Source organism: Cyclopterus lumpus, chromosome 8 (genome assembly GCF_009769545.1).
Source record: "Cyclopterus lumpus isolate fCycLum1 chromosome 8, fCycLum1.pri, whole genome shotgun sequence".
Classification (NCBI taxonomy): Eukaryota; Metazoa; Chordata; class Actinopteri; order Perciformes; family Cyclopteridae; genus Cyclopterus; species Cyclopterus lumpus.
In genome coordinates, this window is record NC_046973.1 from 12,461,011 (window position 1) to 12,482,968 (window position 21,958).

The following is a 21,958-nucleotide window of genomic DNA, read 5'->3' on the forward strand; positions in this document are numbered from 1 at the left end:
GTGTGCCCGTGAGCACATTCTGTACACAGCATACGGCGTGTGCTTTGGGTCAGTACAATCATTACCGTTACAATCGAGCTGGAAAAATACATACCTGGCAATTTAAAAAGAGAAGAGAAAAAAGCATGGCTTAACAACAGCTATTCTGAAGGTATTTCCAGAATCCTCAAAGATTATTCTGCCGTCTGAATAAAAAAAAAAAAGTCGCAACAGTTATTTGATGGGCTGTTATTAAATTTGGCACGGACGTAATCACTTTGCAGACGTTTCTTCTCATCAGGATCAGAATCTTCGTTTTTCTAACACTTTAGTTTATGACCAGGTACCTGCGAAGCTTACGATGTTCCCATCAGCTTTAGCCACGATTTGTGCTAATCAGCAAATGTTAGGATCAAGATGTTGGCATTGTGAAGATAGAGCCATGCTGATGTTGGCAATCAACAAATACAATTATTTATGTTATTGTTATTACATTTACAACTGGAAACTGCAACTGGAAAACTGTGTTGAAAACATTGTTGTTATTGTGCAACAGAGCCAGGTGGTTATAAGATTCTGAAAACATCTTGAGGGCAGCGGTTAGTGTTGTTGAGCAACTGAGAGCCACAGAATGGAGCTGTGTGTGTGGGGGGGGGGGCTTTTGTACTGTGTGCATCAAGTGCCTTTGGAGTGTGTTGCTGATGTGCAATCAAGAGTATGCTTTCTAGAGGTGCACACAGTTGTGTATGTGCATCACAAGACTGAACGCACCATCATGTGACCATTTGGTGAAGTGCAGGTTGGCGATTTATAGAGAGTGAAGGGCGGGGGACGACATTTTTCCTGTTAGCACAAATAATCGCATGTCATCCCTCTGCTTAATGATACATTTGAGGGAAACTGCACTGGCAAAAACAACAATCTACCCACCCACAATCCCTCTCTCACAGAACCTCTACAGCAGCCCACTGCGTGTGCCCCATGCCTTAATGTAAGGTTTGGGAGCATGAATACGCGGAATACGTATTTAAGCCTCTCACACAGAGTATCAGTGTGCGTTAGCCACCAGCTCAGGTAGTGCAGATGCGGGTTTCCTGTGTGCGGGTCTGCGGGGACAACGACAAGATTATCCAGACGGTGCTCACCTCCGCTCTGCACTCTTCAATGAAAAACAACAACTTCAAACCAAAGTGGACAAAATTCTCGCTTGTTTACATGGGAAGCTGTTTGTGCTTGAGTGTGTGTGTGTGTGTGTGTGTGTGCAGAGAGAGGTGGCCTGGGAATCTCTGGGTATAGGTAAAAGGGATGTGAGGGCTAAAGACAGGATATGGAGGGAGGAAGAGAGAGCGACCAATTGCACGGGAGATTATCATAATCATATTCCACATCACTATAAACTCAATCATGCAGTCATAACCAGCTCCAAGGAACACTCGGCTCACCCGTGCATGTACTTTATCTGTCCAGCTCTTGTCTAAAAGTATTTTTATAAAACGGGGGGGGGGGTAAGGAAATTCCTAGCTGTTTTCCATGGCCGGCCCGGAGTATTAATGTAGCACAGGCTAGCAGCTGAGTATATTTATTTTACTTTTCACAAAGCAGCAGCCTGGGACAGAGGAATGCATGTGAAACGGACTTTAAAGCATCGAAAATATTATTTTCGCTCAAACATAAATAAATAAACACCCAGAAGCCAGGTCCTCTTTGGAATGTAGTAATTCTGAATTTTTATGAATGACTGCATTCATGCTTGGCCACGCCCCCCCCCTCCCAGAACCATCAGCTTTCCCGTGTTGGAGCTCCAAGCCCCGCCCTCCGCCTCCCCTCCTTGTCGGGATACCTTGGCCGCGCGCCTGCCTCCTAATTGGTTGAAGGAGGGTCCGGAGTGGGCGTGGCCTCCCTAAAAAGCACGGGGCTGATATAAAACACAAGCCTCAAACTTTGATCGATGAAGATGTACAAGTGATGAGAGAGATTCGAGGATTTAATCTCTGTGGACAAAAACTATTGTTTCTAAACCGGTGGAGGATTTATTTTCCTGTGATATAAAAAAAATTTTGTGTGTGTGTGTGTGTGTGTTTATTTTTTTTTTTCTTCAAACATCTTCTCTTCTTCTATGGGAATCAGCTGACAGCATGGGGATACTGCTATTATTCGCCGTCTTGCAAATGGTGACTGTCGGCTTGGTAAGTGCGTGAACGATAGTTTTCTGCCACCGTTTTTTCCGCTCTTTGTAAACATTGCGGGGAATAAAGACTCACGTGCCCGCGCTCTCCACTGCAACAGCAGCTTGAGCTCCACGATGTCGCCTGAAAGCCTGCATGCCAAAATAATGGTCGAATGAGATCCGACCCACCGTTCAGCTGCACTCATAATCTTGATCTGCGAAACACTTGTATCCTTCCGTGACTAAAGGGGTCGGTGGTAATAGCTGGTGTCTTCCAAACCCAGAGGGGTTCCGCGGCAAAACGGGCTCGTTCAGGGTGCTCACAAAACATACTGCAATATACAAATACTCCAATATAAGTCCCGTAAACTTATGTAAAAGTATACAAGTATTATTGGCTAAATGTACTGCTCATACTGAATATAAAGTGAGTGTTGTACTATATTATTGGAATATTGTTAACCGATGCAATAATGTATTTCATTTGACTGTTGTTGTACTGTTGTCAAAGTGATGTTGGGTAGTTTATTCTGTAATTATGCATCGCGCTTCATACACGTTTTGTATGTAACTCGGTGATCTGTAAAGTATCTTTGGTAACCGAAGCTGTCAAATTAAATCAAGTGGAGTAAAACGTACACTTGAGCAGTGTGTACTTTACATCCACCCTCTGTTCCTCTTCCTACACCTGTGTCCACGGTTTAGACCCTCACTAAAATCTAAATATACGGATGAAACGTTTTGAGTATTTGAAGAGGTTTCTTAACCCAGGAAAAAAAAGAAGAAAAAAAAACCTTCACCAAATCACCCGTGTACAAATAATATGCACATGCGCTTCCATCTCTCTGTGGGTCCAGAATTACACTGCGGTAATATTATCCAACAGTGATACGGATGGAGATAAAAATACACGGATGAACTCTGCTGCACACTATAAGTGTTATGGGGCTTTTAGTGAGGGGATGTTTCGAGTACCAGGTTAATGCCAACAATGCAGCGCTCAAAATAGACAGCCATTGTCACCGCATTGTGTAATGTCACATCCTCCTCACCCACACGGGACCCACGGGAGCGAACTGACGGCAGGCCCCACCGGCTGCCGGCCCGAGTTCAGACGGTGGCAGCAGAGTCCGGAAGGGATCCCTTCAGGTGATCTGACTGGACAGCCAGACTGGCAGCTTTCTGTGATCCAAATACCCACCTGGAGTTGTTGGAGTGGCTTGTGTGTGTGTGTGTGTGTGTGTGTGTGTGTGTGTGTGTGTGTGTGTGTGTGTGTGTGTGTGTGTGTGTGTGTGTGTGTGTGTGTGTGTGTGTGTGTGTGTGTGTGTGTGTGTGTGTGTGTGTGTGTGTGTGTGTGTGTGTGTGTGTGTGTGTGTGTGTGTGTGTGTGTGTGTGTGTGTGTGTGTGTGTGTGTGTGTGTGTGTGTGTGTGTGTGTGTGTGTGTGTGTGTGTGTGTGTGTGTCTGTGTGTGTGTGTGTGTGTGTGTGTGTGTGTGTGTGTGTGTGTGTGTGTGGCAAGAAAGGGGGTGAGAAACAAAAGGTGAGCGGGGAATGTGTGTGTGTGTGGTGGTGGTGGTGGTGGTGGGGGGGGGGGGACTTTGGGGGCAGAGACCGTACCTTTCATCCCAGCTCGCGCGGCGAATGCCAAGCGGAAGGCGACAGAGGGTCACAGATATCCCTGCGGGGCTCGGGACAGTGCTGGGTATTCAGCAAATGTTTAAGCCTCGCACACTTTGAGGAATTTCTGTGATCTGCGTAACATGAGTCTAACTATTGTCCTGCTCGGTTCCAGTGCTTCCTCACGTGGAACCCGTCGACGGTAACTAAAGTGCTCGCTATGTCCCCCTTTCTGTAGGTGACCGCTGGCTGCCCGGCGGCGTGCGAGTGTGCGGCGGGGCCCGCTTCCTGTCCCCCTGGGGTCAGCTCGGTACCGGACGGCTGCGGCTGCTGCAAGGTGTGCGCCGCTCAGCTCAACCAGGATTGCCACGAGGGACGGCCCTGTGACCACCACAAGGGCCTGGAGTGCAACTACGGCAACGACGTGGGCCGCACCCACGGCATCTGCAGGGGTGGGTAGCACAGAGGTGGTGGAAAAGGCTGGAAGAGAGAGGGGTGAGGGAGGGTTAGATGCAGGGGGAGCTTTTGGGTTTAGATTGGGCATCGGGTTTTTGGGTTTAGCGAGGGGTTGAGCGAGGGGATGTGTAACTTCAGGGTGGGGATGCTGGCTTCCGATCCAAGCGGCTGGGGTTTCTCTTTGATAGGGGGGCTTTGGGTTTGAAGCCCGTGCCACGTTTAAAAAAAACTGAGCACCTTCACGAGCTGCGACTGAAACCCAGCCAACTCCGGGGATTTGTATAAGTAGTTCAGTGTGTACACAAACTGCTCAGCGGTATTTTATTTTTATGTGTGTGTGTATTTGGGGGTCTTTCTATATAAAGGGGATGGTATCTGTGGAGGGAGGGGGTCGCATGGCTAGTCCCACTCAGAAGGACGAAAGGGTAGGACGTTGTAAACCAGTCAAAATTCCTTTTTGGATCTAAGAATAGAGCATGCTTCATAAATATGGAGATACTGTGTCCCTCGCGCTCTTTTCTGAGCCACTTCCTGTTTGATCTTTACTTCCCGTCACTCAACTGTGTGACGGGAACACTTGATGTCTGAAAACAATCTACTTACTAACTGCCCCGTCTTCTTCCTTTTCCCTCAGCAAAGGCGGAGGGCCGCTCGTGCGAGTACAACGGGCGGATTTACCAGAACGGCGAGAATTTCCACGCCGGCTGCAAGCACCAGTGCACCTGCATCGATGGAGCGGTGGGCTGCGTGCCCCTCTGCCCCAGCCACGTGCCCCTGGCGTCGCCCTCCTGTCCCGCGCCACAGCTGGTCAAAGTGCCGGGCCAGTGCTGCCTCACCATTGACTGCCACGGGGGCACCACGGTCGTGTCGCCGGTGCACCATCGACCCCAGCCGCCGGCCTACCCGCCTTACCACTTCATTCCCTACCCGGCCTACCCCTTCCTGAAGCCTTACCCGAAACCCTACCGGAAGCTGTACCCCTACAAACCCAAAAGGGAGAAGGACGCCCTGGGCAACGAGCTGGTGGAGGTGGGGCGCAAGTGGGCCAAGGCGCGTGGAAACAAGCACCTGGCGGGTGAGTGCGAGGGCAGCCGTGTCGCCTCAGAGTCCCGTCTGTTTCCTCCACGCAGTAAAGCATCATGTTTATGTTTTAGCCATTTTAGCTCGCGTTGACACACAAACGGCCTCACTGTGAGCCTTTTCCTCTGCATCTACGTATGTGTGTGTGTGTGTGTGTTTGTGTGTGTCAGCATTTATGTGAGGCTTGTTTTCCACTGGCTCCTTGCACACCAGAGGTGCTCTCACACAGCACATACCTCTGTCACCCAGCTTTCCCCTCTCTGTAATCGCCCTCTCTATGCGTCAGTGTTGCCTGTTGCAGTGAATGAAGCTAGTGTGCTTCGCATCTCCGGACCTCTCCTTTCCCCTCTCTCTCCCACTGGCCACCCCCCCACGGCTTTACTTTTGCCGATGTTGCTCCTCTTTCTCCGACTCTCCATGCTTTCGCCTCGCCCATTGTCCTCTCACACGCCCTCCGTTTCATCTCTCGCAGCCTGGAGGCAGGTGGGCGATCAGTGCGTGGTTCAGACTACTTCCTGGTCCCAGTGTTCTCGGAGCTGTGGGATGGGCGTCTCCTCTCGGGTCACCAACGACAACGCCCGGTGTAAGCTGATCAAGGAGACGCGCCTGTGCAACATCCGGCCCTGCAGATCCATGTCCATCCCCGTCAAGGTGAGGAGTGTGTGTGAGGGTGTGGGGAGAGGGTGTGGGGGGGTCTTTTAAGATCCCCCCCCAAGGGATGGATAGACGGCACCATGCTGAGTAGATTCAGCAAAGGTTTTCTCATAAGGGGTCAGATTGGTATTAATATCACTGCTTGTACACAGCCCCTGGATCTCCCTCTGTTGCTGGAGCCCTTTCTGGTCCATTCGTTCTATTCACGGTTCTGTTGCCGTGTGGGGAAACTTCCTCAGCAGGGTGACAATGGAGCCCCTTTAAGACCACGATTCCTCGGCTCGTGCTCAGGTCACGGTTGGCACACTGGTGAAACGATTAGTCCCACCTTTTGGGCATATACCCGTATTCACTGTCTGGTGCTGGAGTTGAGATGAGAAGACTGATACCACTCTCATATCTGTAGGGTAAAGATGAAGCTGCGGTCGGTTAGCTTAGCTTAGTACAACGAATTGAAACATGGGGAAACTGCTAGCTCGTCACCTTGAAAGCACTAAAGTGATGGTCATCAAAACTGCATATCTTGTTTGTTGAAACCTAAAGTGTAAAAATGACATTTCGCCATTTTATAAGGGTGTTGGTTCACGTGCCAGACTATTTCTTGGCCAAAAGGGTGTAGTGACTTCCGAGTCTCTTCAGGGGTGTGACAAAGCACTCTCCCCTGGTTTGTCTGCGGGGGTTGGGCGCTCACCCACGCCGGACCTGCGACACTGCGGCTGTCAGCTGCACTCTGCTGGCTCTTAGCGATGCCATTTGAAGAGCACTTGTTTCGCCCACTGTGTCGCTCTCTCGCATTTCAAAACGCAACACCCTCAAAAACACTCGCCGCGAGGCTGATGGGTTGTTGCGCACCTCTTCCTCCCAATATTTGCAGAGCTGCTGTGGGTGTTAATGTGCGCCAGTGTCAATCCTTAACTATTGTGTTGTGTGATTAACTGCATTAACTTTGTTTTTTCAAGTCTAAGTGCTTGAGAGATGAGTCATTTCATTTCACTGGACAGCGACCTGCATCACAGCTGCACCAAAGAAAAAGATGTTTACTTGCATGACGAATGTTCCAATGCACGACAAACTGAATCCACTCTTTCCGTCTTCTGTCCCCCCCCTTCCCCTTCTGCAGAAAGGAAGGAAGTGCTCCCGCACCCACAAGGCCCCCGAGCCCCACCGCCTGTCCTACGCGGGCTGCAGGAGCACCCGCCTGTACAGGCCTAACTACTGTGGCGTGTGCCGGGACGGCCGCTGCTGCTCGCCGCGTCGCACACGCACCGCCAGCGTGGCCTTCGCCTGCCCGGACAGCGAGCGCTTCAGCCGGTCCGTGATGTTCATCCAGTCCTGCAAGTGCAGCGACGAGTGCAACCACCTCAACGAGGCCGCCATGCCCCCTCAGCGGTGGCTCTACGGGGACACTCACAAGTTCATCGACTAGTGGTGTCACACACACCCTCCTCCCACCCCGACCTACATTCCCTCACAATAAAACTAAAGACATCACTTTCCCCCATTATAGAATAGCTGTCCTTAGTGTATCTATAAGTAGAAGCAAGCGAGGTGAACCAGTCGAATCATCTCATCTGATGATTATTTCGGGAGTTGAGGAGAAGGAGGAGGAATCCGACGGGAGCAAAGTGCCCAGCCCCTGCTTTAGTGTAGATGCAGAGAGTTGTTTCTGGCCTGGCCAGACTGACAAAAACATTACGCAAAAGGTGAACGCAACCAGCTGCCATGTTGCTGCCGTGCACCAAGAATGTCCCCTGAACTCTTGAGACTTTAGTTGGGGACGCTGGAGCAAGGGCACACACACACACACACGCACACATACACACACTGGCATAACTACTGGTGGCGTTGATTCACATCAGTCACCGAGCAACAGGTCTGACGTTGCTTTGGAGCCAAATGTGAATCAATATGAATCATGCGTCAATGCGCTCTGATAAACGCAATATTGATGAACCAAATGAAGACTGGACGGCGAAGGAACTGGGATCTCGGATGTCTCTCCGAGGAGCACAGCTTGTGTCTTTTTATGGTATTTATTCACTGGTATTTATTGTTGAGACAGACGCAATGACACAGTGGCTTGCCACCAGGGAAGGGCGGAGCTGCTATGTTTGGAGCACCAGAGTGGCTGATTGGTAAGGTGGGTGTGGGGGTCTGAGAGAGGGACAAAACAGCTGAGAGCTGTCAGCCACGAGAGGAATCCCACAGATCCGGGGCTTGAACCCTCCCCCCAGGGTAGCATTGGAGGTCACAGTGGTCAGAAAGCTGCATCTGATGATGGACGATGGAGGCAACGGTAGAAGAGGAGGTATGTACTGAGGGGGGGGTGGGGGGGGGGAATATGTGAATATGGTTGTGTACCCAGCTGGAGTCATCCCATGCCTTGCCTAAGCCGAGAAACTGAGGCATTTAGCAAGCACCATAAGAACAAGCCTGGGATTCTGGCGCCGAGACGTCGACCGCCTGGTTCTGTGCAAATTACAATCCCGACTGTCCACGGCGAGAGAAGACAAGCCACTCTTAAAAATGTGCAAAAAGAAAACCGGAGCACACTGACGTAAACATGTAATTTGTGACTTGGCGGGCAGAACCCTGTAATCGAGCAGCACGCCGGCTCGGGGAAAACAAAACGATAAGTTTGAGCTTCTTCCATGTTTTCAGTGGCGACTGCTTCTGAGGAATGCTGTCAAAGGCCAGTTGAAGTCAACTGTCCGAGAGGAGCCACGGCTACTGGACGCCAGTAACAACCTACTCCCAGGGACATTTTAGGAGGGGTAATTCTGTAGTATTCTGTTTTCTGCTAAAGTCCTTTGTCATGCCTGAAGAGCCCACCCGTCTCACTTAACTGGGACTTGACGACAGCCCGGATTCACAACCTTTGATCTCATTGAAAGGTTAAACAGAGGGACTGAATACACATTTTTAATGAGTTATTCTAAATCATTTGACCGTTTCCTCAATGCAAAGATGTGCCATAAAAAGGTGGCGGACGTTTTTTCTTCTTCAGTTTGCTGTGAAACTGGAAAATATTTGCATTTTCTACCATCTTGGCTACAGTAGGCATTAATTGTTTTTTGCCTAAACTTTACATGCGATTGTAATGGTTCACCATGTTGCCATTTGCCTTTGTAGACGCTGTGGTGTTGGTACTGTATGTCTAGTTTTGTTAAAGAGGACACTATAGAGCAGCTATGGTCAGATGCATCGTTAAGTTCTATCTGCTGTATCAAGGGCCAAACCGTTTAGTTATACTGAAGTAGTCCATGTATAGTTTAGCACTGAACAAAGCGTCCTTTTATGAGCGCGAAGTTGAAAGCATGATTGTCTACTAATGTACATTAACACCATCTCCAATAGTTGTACTTTTTAAAACGTCTCAAGAGAAACGTGTTCATGCTTTCCTCATGAATATTTGTTGTAAACTGTCTAGCACAAGCTGGATTTTGAAGAGTTGGAATGAGTTCAATTTGCATTTTTAATAAAGACATTTTCCCCTCAGACTGAACCAAAGTGATACTTTAACCATCTAATCAGTTTTTAATTCATTCAAACAGCTGTGAGACTGGATAATTGTACATTGAGTGGGGTTTGAGCTAAACTCTAATAGTGGCTAATTAGCACGACAACTATAGTACAATTATCCAATTGTAGTTTAGTAAAATATGTTTAAATCCTAAAAAACAGACATTGAGTAACAAGTATTTCATTGTATGATGTGCTAATGACAATCTTATCAAACGCACCACTAGGATTCTGAGTGATTTTGTTTATTGGAGGCATTCAATTGGAAATTCAAAAGGGCTGCCATGTGAGGCAAAAAATGTACTTAACCAACGCCATGATGTTTTAAAAAGACCAACTGTTGCAGTGGAGGAAAAGACAAAACACCAAACCTGCTATACAAACTAGTTTGAACAATAAAAAAAGGCTAAAATCACTTTTACATGTTCTTCAGAACTACTTTTCTACACGTTTCCCTGCCAAATTGACTGAATATGGAGAAGAGACAATAGCCTCACAAGAGACCACAACAGTAAAAATGGCATTTTATAAAAAGTTTTAATTCCATTGAGCAAAAAAAACAAAACAAAAACAACCCCCCCCCCCCCCTCCAAACAAACAGTAAAAGACAAATAAAAATTGACCATATCCCACCCCAAATAACTGACAATAAAAATAAAGGTTTGGTGAACATTGGGAACGAGCAGAGCTTTCAAATCAACGGTGAAACACGTCTACTTCCAAAGACACGGTCCACGAAGAGACTTCGGCGTGGCCGGAGGACTCATCTGGACTGCTCGACTAAACGGGGAGAGAGGAGGAGAGACGAGTTGAGCGTGTGAAAGACAGCTGAGCATACCAACGTTTCAGCAACAGGTTAAACGTGTGAGGGCTGTTTCCATTTTGACGAGAGCCGCAGTTACATGGCAGCACCAACTGCGGGTTCTAGCTGCCAAGATGACTCTAAAAGGTTGATTACAGCAGCTCATTATCTGCAGGGGAGGGGGGCCATCTTTAGCTGGGAAAATCGCCTGCCCGGCAAAGTGCTTTGAGCATATTTATCCACAAAACAGGCCAGCCCCGCAGACATTCAGAAACGTGAGGGCTTACTGTAAGAGGAGATGTCAATCTCGTCCGGCAACTCGGCCACGTTGACCTCGAAGCGGTCCTGCACGTCGTTCAGAGTCTTGGCATCGGTCTCGTCCGACACAAAGGTTATAGCCAGGCCTTTTGTGCCAAACCGACCGGCACGGGCAACCTGACGGGGGCAGAAAAGGGCCAGAGTGAGTGAAACGTAAAAATGCAAAGACCAAGAACAAACATTAAGGAAAAAAAACAAGTGCCGTTATATCCAATCTGCAGTTCTCACCCTGTGCAAATAGGTGTCAGAATCTTCTGGCATGTCGTAGTTGAAGACTATGTTGACCCGCTCGATGTCCATTCCTCGGCCAAAGAGGTTGGTGGCCACCAGGATCCGCCTTTGGAAGTCCTTAAACTGCTGATAGCGAGACAGCCTGTGGAGTAAAAAGGGGGCAGAGTCATCAACACAGCTGCTGGAGGCATTACTGGACTGCAGCCTCCCTTCTTTGAAGGCAACGATGTGTTGAGTTAACTGATGAGGCCTCACGCTCGATAAACATACTCAGCATTCAGAGCTCAATGGAGCTTATGTTTAGGAGCGCGGGCATATCAGTGGGGAGATGTGTGTGTGTACACAAGTCTCGTCTCACCTCTCCTCCTGAGCCATCCCTCTGTGGATGGCGATGGCAGGGAAATTCTGTTCCACCAGAAGCTGGGCCAGAGCGACACAGCGCTGGACTGACTTGACAAAGATCACCACCTAGAGGTGAAGCATCGGCGTTACTATGCGGCTGCTGAGGGAGCAGACGGGCACCGGGAAAATCAGTGTAGCTAAATAAAAAAACACGCCAATTTAAATGTTGCATTTAGTTTCTTGTACAAAAACAGGTTCTTGTTTGGAAACCTTAACTTCCTTTAGTCTCCACTGGCTAGCCTGACACAACCCCCATAAAAAAAAAACATGTATCTTTTTTTGCAATGTGGTTTCCTGGTTCAGATTTAGTTTACCGCAACATATTTGTTTTATTTTAAAGCAACATTTGCAGTTCTGTAATCCTAACCCAGGACTTTGGTGAGACCAGTGATTTTTTTATATGATATCCCCTTCTATGTTTGATGATAACGAGCAACAACTCAAGTGATACAATATGGCAAAAGCTACTGGCCGTGCAACGTGCGATAGCGGCATCGCTTTACCTGGTTGAACTCCAACACGTCAAGCAGGTCAAAGAGCTTGCGGTTCTTCTCGCTGTCCTTCAGCTTGCAGTAGTATTGTTGCAGGCCGTGGAGTGTCAGTTTTGTCTCGTCGTCCACAAATACTTCCATGGGCTGCACGGGACAAGACGACAGAGGGACACGTTAGGTAAACTTGTTGAGTTTCAGATTACGTCACCAGCAAGTGGGGAAAACATGCCAAATTCAAACGTGCTGCAGCTTTTTCTTGATGATAAAACTGCGTTCTGTGAAATCCTGACGTAACGACACTCCATCGATCACTTACATCCTGCATGAATCTGCGGCAGACTGGTCGAACCTCCTTGCTCAGAGTGGCACTGAACATCATGACCTGCTTCTCATGGGGTGTAATCTTGAAGATGTCCTGTACGTCACGCCTCATGTCTAGTTCAGAGAGAGGTTGGATAGATAGATATATAATACAGAATTATGGGGAGCGCAACTAGATACTGCCAAAGCGGAGTCTATGAGAATTGAGAATAAATATTTAACAAAAACTCACCGAGCTGCTCCAACATTTTGTCACATTCATCCAAGACAAAGTGCTTGACGTTCTTCAGGGCGAGGGTCTTGTTGCGGATGAGAGCGAGGATGCGGCCTGGCGTTCCAACCACGATGTGAGGGCAGTTCTTCTTCAAGACATCCTCGTCCTTCTTTATGGCCATGCCGCCAAAGAACACGGCCGCCTTTACAGAGGACATGTACTTGGAGAAGCGCTCGTACTCTTTGCTGATTTGGAAGGCCAGCTCTCGCGTGTGACACATGACTAATACAGACACCTTGAGGGGTAGACGTAACAAAAGGCTGATTCAGATACTTTTACCTCATCGATTTAATGCTTGATGTATATGTACTCCTTAATGCAAGCCATGAGTTGAAGACTATTTATGTACATAGACCTGTGTGTTGAATGTGTGTACTGACCTGTCCATCAACAGGTTCAATCTGTTGCAGTGTGGCCAGCACAAACACTGCCGTCTTGCCCATACCAGACTTAGCTTGGCACAGGATGTCCATGCCCAGGATAGCTTGTGGGATGCATTCATGTTGAACTAGAAAGAAAACAAACACAAAAACATTTTAAGCCAGTGTATTTGTGTTATTAGAACAACAAGTATTTTAAGCTTTAAACAGTGTGCAGATTGTTATTTGTATTTATGAAATGCATATGGGCAGTTCATATAACGTTAATACTGTAAGGGGCATGGTGTTTAAAAAACCTCATTAGCGCATGAATAAATGGCCCTCACCTTCAGACGGATGCTCAAAACCACAGTCGATGATGGCGCGCAGGAGCTCTGGTTTGAGCAGAAAGTCTCTGAAGCCAGAGCTGTGGATGGAGACGTAGGAGCCCTTCACCTCCTTCTTTCCTGCAGGGGCCACAGTCTCTGGGGCTCCTTGGGGCTCCTCATCCTCTTCGTAGTCGAGCAGCTCGTTGTCGACATCATTTTCTGCCATTGCGTCTGTCTAAAACGAGGAAAACAGAAAAGGGGTCTTTAATCAGTTCCCCCATCTCCTACCATGGCTGAACCCTTTCTCTTAGATGTAAGGGGTGCTGTTAACTAAGCCTAGCTGTTGTTGCACCTCTTTGTGGCATGTTTTACTGCTCGTTTAAAGTACATTCAGATAAGATCGTAGTTGAAAAAGTTGCGTTGATATGCATTCTTCCCATTTTAAGTTTGGTTAGGGTAAACAGTGGTACCGATACTGCTTTAAAGTAACTCTAACGTCGATGTGTTTAGTCCGCGAACCCCATTGTGAGACGTGAGGCCATTGAATGAGCTCCGCTAGCTAGCTTAGCTAAGGAGAGGGTCCACATATTAAATAACGTCGACACTAACGGCGATGTAAACTAAATACGGCCTATGTACACAACAGCATCGCGTACAGCACTGGTCGGCCGAAGCGTCGGGGTTTACGTTAACCGTCGCTCTCGGGTGGACCAAACCGGTGAGCATCCGAAGCGTTTACAACACTGGGAAGCTATTGTGTTGCATAACCACCGCTAACGTGGCGAGCTAACGCGCTACACGGCAGCTAACTATTTAAACAATGGACGTGCTGCATCGGACATTTCTCTTGCGAATCGAATAATTATTTTTAAAAAGACATTACGCGGAATATTAAACGGTCTAACTACGCACTCTGAACATGATTAACGTTACATACCGGGGAGGTTGGTGGGCTGGCGAAGCTAACGAATGCTAGTTCACAAAACGCTAGCTAGTAGTTTAGTGACGGTGAGCTCCTGAATGAAACAACGAAGGAAGCCGTTTGGTTCCAGACGAGATACTTTGTCAAAATACACTAACGCGGGACTTTCTGGAGGCCAGTGGAAGTTTAGAGACCTCTCTCTTCGCAATAATGTAACATATTATTGGACTCTTACCTTATCGGTGTTGGTGTTAGCTACGCGTCAATCTGAAGCTCAAAACCGCATGGGGAGGCCTCGGTTCGTTTATACGAGTGACCGGACGTCCCGCCTCCGCTGAAAGGCGCCGATATCATTGGTTGATTCATACGACCATCGACCTCGGCGGCCAGCGATTGGACACAAAGTGTGTCGCAGTCCACCGCAGCATAAAAAAGCGGGATACAGCAGTACGTATGGAAGAGACCCGTAATAAAATAAATATTTGATACAAATATATGCAGAAATTGTTTTTAATTAATATTATGCACATATTGTAAATATATGTTATTGTGTATAATAAGATAATATTTATATATAGAAATATATCGATATATATGTATATACATATATATATATATATATATATATATATATATATATGTATATATACATATATATATATATGTATATATACATATATATATGTATATATATACATATATATATAGAGAGAGAGAGAAAGCCTCAAATGTAATAATGCTTTTCAGCTCTGAAGGACAACCCTTTCCTATTTAATAAAAATATGGAAGCACTACTTGTACAGTAGTGTAGAAACAACTGTTATAATTGAGTTAATAAAGAGCAATTCGATTTTTTAGTTGTTCTGTTGTGGAGACCATAATCTGCTGGAAATGATCATCCCAGCGTCAGATCGTACTTGATAGCATGTTAATACTTTGAGTAATTTTCACAATAAAGTGACCAAACAGGAGCAAGCAAAAATAAAAATGTTTATTTGTCTTTATACCGTGTATTTATATTTTATAGACGTATGAATTAATGTATTTATTGTCATCTTATTACTAATTTGAGTAATTTCTGTATTAATGATAAACAATGCACATCTTTGTGCCATGTTATATTCAGAGAGATCCCTGCAAGTGATTGTGAATGTTTTTTTCCCTCTTCCAGTTCAACAGTTATTTATCCACAACCATTATTCAAACCTACAACACACGCAGATGGTCTCCTCGTCTATCTTAGGGAAAACAAGTTCTCGACAGTAGCCTAAGTGCAAAACCTTCTCTAAAAAAGTTAAATAGTAATGAGGTTAACAGCGGTGGTGTTTCAGTACATTTACTATGAATAATGTACTCAATGTAACTGCAAAGTGTACAAGTGTGCTTTGTACATTTGTGAAGGCATTATTTAATCGTCCTGCAAGCCTTTGGTTGCCACTAATTTAGTTCAGTAATTAGTGTGGTAAGAAAATGTATGTGCAGAATGTGTACAATGAAGTAACGTGTGCTAATAATGGTTGTTAAAGCCTCACATTAAAATGACCAATAGGAAAGCCTTCTAAAAGAACAGCTGGTCAACACTTTCCCGAAAGCATCGCAAAAGCAAATCTCGCAAATCTGTGTTAGGATACTTAAATCTGTGATTCCAGAGCGGACGAGAAACTCCACTGTGTAGGAGAGAAGTATGGGAAACTGTCCGAATCTGGGCGGGAATGACCCTCTGAGTGAGTACCAGAGGGGCCCCCGCGAGAACGGCCCAGGAAGTTCCTGACCTGTGGAGGCAAAGAAAGAAACAGCCAGTCTTCCACAAGGAGACCACCTCCATGCAGCCCTGAGCAGCAGCCCAGCTCGGCAGGCAGTTCCTCCAGACTGTTGCTGCGCAAGTCCAACCTGCACAACCGACTTAAAGCAGCGACCCCCCTGGGTAACGAGCTGAGAGAGTTGCGAGCCACATTAAGGATGTGCAGCTCCAAACAGCTACTGAAGAGCGGAGAGGGGAGGCTCTCCACCCTGTTCCCACTGAGGTCCAGCTCTGTAAGCAGCTGCAGTGCCTTTACCTCTGAGGGCAGCACCTCCAGCAGGTTACCAGCCAGCAGGAGTTTGCGAAGGCGGCGGAGAGTGAAGAGCGCTGGGGGGAGGCTCTGAAGCTGGTTGTTGGAGAGATCCAGGAGTTCCAGGCCTCGCAGCACACCGACGCTGGCCGGCAGTGCCAGAATGCGGTTGTAGGCGAGCCGGAGGCAAGAAAGACGGCGCAGATGAGCCAGACTAAGCAGCTCCTCCAGAGTCCTCAAGTTATTGTGCTGCAGGTCGAGCTTCCGCAGGTTGGCAAGAGCCAGCAGGGCCGAGGGCAAACGCTCCAGCCGGCAGTCCTGCAGCAGCAGCTCGGTCAGGTCGACCATGCGCTTAAGGCCCGTCAGCACGAGCAACCTGGTGCCCTCGTTGTAGATCTCCAGCCTCGCCAAGCTGCCGGCCACCTCGCACAGCTCCCCGGGGATCCGCTGTAGCGTGCCTCGGATCACCAGCACACGGAGGTGACGCAGCTGGCGGAGGCTCCCCAACGCCCAGCCACGGCCCACACCGCCGTCATTACTCAGCCGGCCAAAGAGGTGGAGCTCGTGCAGGCTGCGGAGGGAGAGGACCCAGCTCGGGATCTCTGACGCCTGGGTAAAAGTGAGGTGGAGGACCTCCAGATGTTCCTGGAGGACTCCGAGTGCACCAGGATCCACCGCTGCTGTGCAGTGATAGAGGTGGAGCTTCCTGTTGGGTGAATAAACAATAAAAGACTTGTGTATGTAAGTCACAGCGTTCTGCTTTTCGACAAAATATCTAGAAGTAACTTGATTAGCATTGTTTAAAATGTGTAAAATGTGGGTTTCACCACTGCGAAACCCACCTGAGTGAGGTCATGTTGGCCACCTGCGCAGTGAACCTGGCATCAGTGATGAGCTCCAGTTGGAGGACCTGAAGCTGGCTGAGGGTGAAAAGGGCCGGAGGTAGGCGAGGCAGGGCCACCAGCTGCAGTCTGGAGCAGCCCTCTGCGTCCACGCTAGTCATGGCACGTAGCTTCTCCTCCCCCCAGCACCTCTCCAAGCTTTCCCCCAGCAGCCTGCTCTCACTGACAGGAGACAAAAAGACGGACAGACGCTGGGCCAGTAGAGGGTCATACTGGTCCAACATGTGTAAAAGAAAGGCCAGGTCATTTCTCAGGTCGGGAACATCTCTCAGGGAGCACAGCTCCTTCAGTGATTGGAAGGAATACTGCCGTAGAGAGCTAAGTACGGCACAGAATGAGAAAAGTATATCACACAGTCTCCCAAAACACAGCTTTACACTCTAATCCTATAATCAGGCCTCTGGTATGCTTTAGAGGCCCTTTGAACAATCACTCAAGTCTCAACAAATTATTTATCAACCATTTGACATGTTTATTTTGTTCATGCAATGCAACAAATTACCTATTCAAATTATTTGAAAAGCTCACCATCAAGTATGAAAAACAGTGTGCCAGGAGTTGAAACTCACAGCAATTAATCTACATATTTCAGAACACATGGAGTCACATTTGTATTCATTTGGAGTTGTGTTTCTGGCCACCATGGTTCATTATAAGCTGTCCTTTAAGCTCTGTTTTGGTCTCCTCCGACTCCTTCATGGTAATATCTGGCTCTCAAGCAGCTAAATGCTTTACTATGGCCACCAGCTAGTCGCTTACTTTGTCTCACATTTTGTGCCGGGAAGGTATCGTAGCTATAGCTATATCAGAACTTCATTTTCTGAAAGCAGCTACTTGTTGCTGGAGACAAAGTCGATGAGAGTGAACCAAAACAGTGAAGTTGCGGGCCTTAAAACCAAAACAATGACTCAAAAGACATTGAAAAACTGAGAGAGTTGAGTGCTAACTGTGTGGGTCCGTCAACCTTACATGTGGTACATTTATCGTTTGTTTATGTATACATACATTTATTAGTACAGCTTGAAAGTTTTCATAAAAATATAGAGTTTTTAGGGTATTTCTACACATATCCCTGTATACTATACACCAATGCACTAACCTGTGCAAAATCCAGCAGAGGGTGTAAAGGTTGAGCAGGCCGTACAGCCCCAGTAGGGTCAGGTAAGCTACCAGCAGTTTGCGTAGGAGGGAGGAAAGCACATGGATACACTCAAAGGTAGCGTAGCCCACCAAGGCCTGCTCCTCAGGGTGACAGGTGTGGGTGAAGGAGAGGGAGCTGAGAAGAGGGATGGTGTAACTCAAGATCAGCGTCACCATCAGCAATTTGAATACTGTCTGAGTCAAGTAGACCTGAATAGATGAAAGGGAGGTATCATGAACCAATTGACATCGTTCAATCAAGCCTGATCAAACATTGACTTGTGTTATTATGAGTTCAAACTCCTGCACTTTTAAAGGTATAGTGTGTAGCATTTGGCTTCATCTAGCAGGGAGTTTGCTGATTGCGACCAAGCGAAATGTTTCCAGTGTGCCAAGCGTGTCAGAGAACTATGGTACCAGACACAAAAAACAAGAAAACGTGAATGGCCCTATCTAGAGACAGCGTTGGATTTGACCGCTCTGGGAACCCATGAAGACGACCTGCTCCGTATGTAGATATTAACGGCTCATTCTAAGGTGATAAAAACACAACGATTCATATATTCAGGTGATTATACACTAAAGAAAACATATTTAATAATAATCTAATTTATTAATATATACAAGCCTAAATGCGATACACTTGACCTTTAAAATAAAGAAACAAGCAGGTTGCTATCAATATTAAGTCCTATAACATCACAACACCAAACATTTTTGGACAATGAAGAACTAAAAAGGAAATGTGTCACCAGTTCAGCTAACAAAAGACAAAGAAGATGATAGCGTATATAAACCATCTAGACTTGAGGACCTCTCACCTTATAGATGACATCTGAGCTTTCGCAGTGTGACCGGAATTTCCTGACCCTTTCGAACAGCGCCCTGGCCTGTTCCCCATCACTTTTACCCAGACTCATGACCTGCCTGGGACTGTCAACCATGACACGCTTGGAGGAAGGAAAGTGCACATGGGACCCGAGGGATATAGATGACATGGCCGAGTTACAGGAGAGTGTGGAGGGGCATGGGGAGGGAGGGGCGCCGTAGGACGCACTACCCGACCTCTTCAAAAGCGGGCTGTCTGTGCCCGAGTCTATGCTTGTGCGTCCCATGTGCGTTACCGGGGGTGAAGATGAAGCTGAAGAGGGAGGAGGCTGGGGCGGTCGTCTCTCCTCCACTACCACCGCCGCCACCACCTCCTTCTCTTGGATGCTCTCCTGCCGGACGGCATGAGACAAGGCCTGAGAGGTCCAGGGCGACTCGCAGCACTTTGCCAAGATGGCCAGGAAGTGCTCTATGCGGGCGGAGGTGTGGGGGAAGTGGAGCCAGAAGGATCCGCTGGCTACCAGCACGAGAGACTGCAGCATGGCCATGTATGGGAAGAAGCGGGAGCACAAAGGCAAAGCCTCATGGTAGCACACCTAGACAGATAGAAGATAGACTTAAACCTAATAACTAATTTCTTTGTCCACTTGGAGTTTGTGAACACAACATTGTATATGATATATCGTCACCCTTTAAGCAACAAGTTAGCAAACAGTTACGCAATTGCACTTTCGGCCAGAGCAACTTTCGGACAGAGCAACTTTATCTCATTTGGAGTTGTGTTTCTGACCCCCTTGTGCATTTAAGTCACTCTTTTTTAGCTCTGTTTTTGGTCTACACCAACTCCTGGAGGAAATAGCTAGCTCTTTAGCGGCTAATTGCTTCAGTAGCTCGCTGCTAATTGTATCTATCTGCTGTTTAGTGCAGGGCTGGGAACATTCAGTGTGTTTTTAGAGCTTTGTTGCTGTACAAGAAGCGCAAGAAGCGCCTCCTGTGGCCTAAAATAACACTACAGCCGTGAGACTGAACCAAAAACCGAAAAATTGCGGGCCATAGAGCTGAGGGGAGATGCAATGTTAGGTGATAATTCTCTCTGAGTTCATCATTATGAAGAAGTCCTTTCACATTCAAGTAGTCATCCATCCATCCATCCATTTTCAATACCGCTTATCCTCATTAGGGTCGCGGGGGCGCTGGAGCCTATCCCAGCTGACATAGGGCGAAGGCAGGGGACACCCTGGACAGGCCGCCAGTCCATCGAGGGCACATGTAGTGACATACAACCATTCACTCTCACATTCACACCTATGGGCAATTTAGAGATCAATTAACCTGCAGCATGTCTTTGGACTGTGGGAGGAAGCCGGAGCCCGGAGAGAACCCACGCTGCCACGGGGAGAACATGCAAACTCCACACAGAAGGACCGCTCCGACCGGGAATTGAACCCGCAGCCCTCTTGCTGTGAGGCGACAGTGCTAGCCACTACACCACCGTGCAGCCCTCAAGTAGTCATTTGATCCATTATTGATAAAAGAATATATATATATATATATATATGTATATATATATATATATACATATATATATATATATATATTGAGTATCGCTGTTTTCAGGGACTTAACAGTCAATCATTTTAATCGGTTTCACCTCTTCTGTTGCATAATTTCTTAATGACTCTTGCTAGTATTATAGTACCTGGCTAATGTAAACATACTGCTGGTAGGCCAGATGTGTGCGTCGACCCCGGCCTGTAGAGTGAAGATTTGTGCCGGCGTTGCGTGAAACATGAGCTGGAGTCAATGCTTGCCCGCTAGTGGAGGGACTGCGATTACTGGTGTTCGCAGTGATAACTGGATCCATGGGAATGCACACCACTCGATCCCTGGACAGCTGCTCAGTACAAGCCAGGACGGATGCCATCAGCATCAGGACCACCAGGTAGTCCATGAAGACCTCCCACCAGGGCTTCAACAGTTTACACCGACCCTGATGCTGGTTCAGAGGCGCCAGCTCCGACAGGGAAAACATGGTGACCTCTTGGTCCCACAGGGATGACTGAAAGAAGAATGGTGAAATAGTAAACAAAGATCTGGGCTTAAACTGATGAAGTAATAAGTCTGGTTTGAATCTGGCTTTCACTGTCAGTGTCGACGGGTGCCACAAACAGCCATTTTGGTAACCAAACTATATGTGACCGGGGCCTGATCCAGGAGCATCCTGATCAGGTCACAGTACAAGAGGATCCTGCCCTAAAAACATAGTTTCTAAATCAGCTTATTGTTCTGAATGTTGTGGTACAGAGGAGGTACAGAGGAGTTTTGTTTATTTCACATTCCTGTGTTTCTGAAAAGGAATGTTTGTCATGTTTTCCCAGGCATCGATCAGGATTTTGCAATATTTGAATTATGATGTAATGGTAGAACAAAACTGATTTTTTTGAAAGTTGGACCTTAAAAAAACATTTGTTCAGTGGTTGCAAATTAAGAGTAAATTAAATTAAATTGTACAACATGAAACACAATTTCCATTGTTGGCCAACATCTCTGAAGTCTACTTCAAAAACAGAAATCACAACCGAACAGTTCTTTCACGTACCTGGATAAATAACTGGTTCTCTCTCTCCTCGGATCAGCCCACAACCGCTTTATAAAAACTTCACTCCGGCGCTGTCTGGTTCTGCTGTGAAACTTACAACAAACTCCTCCTCAGCCGGCCGACACACAGCTTTTCAACGGTTGCCATGGCAGCGGAGGATGTGTGGCTGAAAAATCTAATTCAGCACTATAAGCCCGTTCAAGACCCACCCAGGGGAGGGGAGGGAGAGCCTTTTCTTTAACTCCTTCAGAACAGACTCTGAGGAAAACATCAGAGGATTATTAGACAAAAATTGCAGTCGCAAGAAAACACTAATTATTCTTAACATATATTATATATACCAAAAGTAAAAATACTTTCAATGCAGAATGGCCCCGCGAGGTTGAGATGAAGGTCTATGTGCCAGAATGCCCTTCTTCATAAAGCCTTTTGTTGGGTAGTTTAATCTCTAACATGTTGTCATATTTTATGAACTCACTAAGTTTTGATAACCCCTGCTCAAGCCTCTTTTTGTA

General features: G+C 47.1%; 3 protein-coding genes across 3 annotated transcripts; 1 reads left to right on the plus strand and 2 right to left on the minus strand.

Annotated features, from left to right (window-relative positions):
* The first annotated feature begins 1,906 nt into the window (after positions 1 to 1,906).
* On the plus strand, positions 1,907 to 9,449 carry si:ch211-106h11.3 (CCN family member 1). Its single transcript, XM_034539229.1, has 5 exons — positions 1,907 to 2,165; positions 4,001 to 4,214; positions 4,853 to 5,293; positions 5,771 to 5,949; positions 7,073 to 9,449. The coding sequence occupies exons 1-5, from the start codon at positions 2,115 to 2,117 to the stop codon at positions 7,376 to 7,378; spliced, it is 1,191 nt and encodes a 396-aa protein (XP_034395120.1). The 5' UTR covers positions 1,907 to 2,114; the 3' UTR covers positions 7,379 to 9,449.
* A 249-nt stretch (positions 9,450 to 9,698) lies between these two features.
* On the minus strand, positions 9,699 to 14,270 carry ddx39ab (DEAD (Asp-Glu-Ala-Asp) box polypeptide 39Ab). Its single transcript, XM_034539228.1, has 10 exons — positions 14,159 to 14,270; positions 13,020 to 13,236; positions 12,694 to 12,821; positions 12,272 to 12,548; positions 12,035 to 12,153; positions 11,731 to 11,862; positions 11,184 to 11,293; positions 10,823 to 10,967; positions 10,564 to 10,711; positions 9,699 to 10,254 (listed from the first exon to the last, which is right to left on the minus strand). The coding sequence occupies exons 2-10, from the start codon at positions 13,225 to 13,227 to the stop codon at positions 10,238 to 10,240; spliced, it is 1,284 nt and encodes a 427-aa protein (XP_034395119.1). The 5' UTR covers positions 13,228 to 13,236; positions 14,159 to 14,270; the 3' UTR covers positions 9,699 to 10,237.
* Positions 14,271 to 14,894: 624 nt separating this feature from the next.
* On the minus strand, positions 14,895 to 21,543 carry si:ch211-106h11.1 (volume-regulated anion channel subunit LRRC8D). The gene is made up of 6 exons (XM_034540132.1): positions 21,444 to 21,543; positions 20,544 to 20,903; positions 18,838 to 19,440; positions 17,976 to 18,226; positions 16,817 to 17,194; positions 14,895 to 16,680 (listed from the first exon to the last, which is right to left on the minus strand). Exons 2-6 carry the CDS (start codon positions 20,874 to 20,876, stop codon positions 15,555 to 15,557), a joined length of 2,691 nt encoding a protein of 896 aa, XP_034396023.1. The 5' UTR covers positions 20,877 to 20,903; positions 21,444 to 21,543; the 3' UTR covers positions 14,895 to 15,554.
* Positions 21,544 to 21,958: the final 415 nt, after the last annotated feature.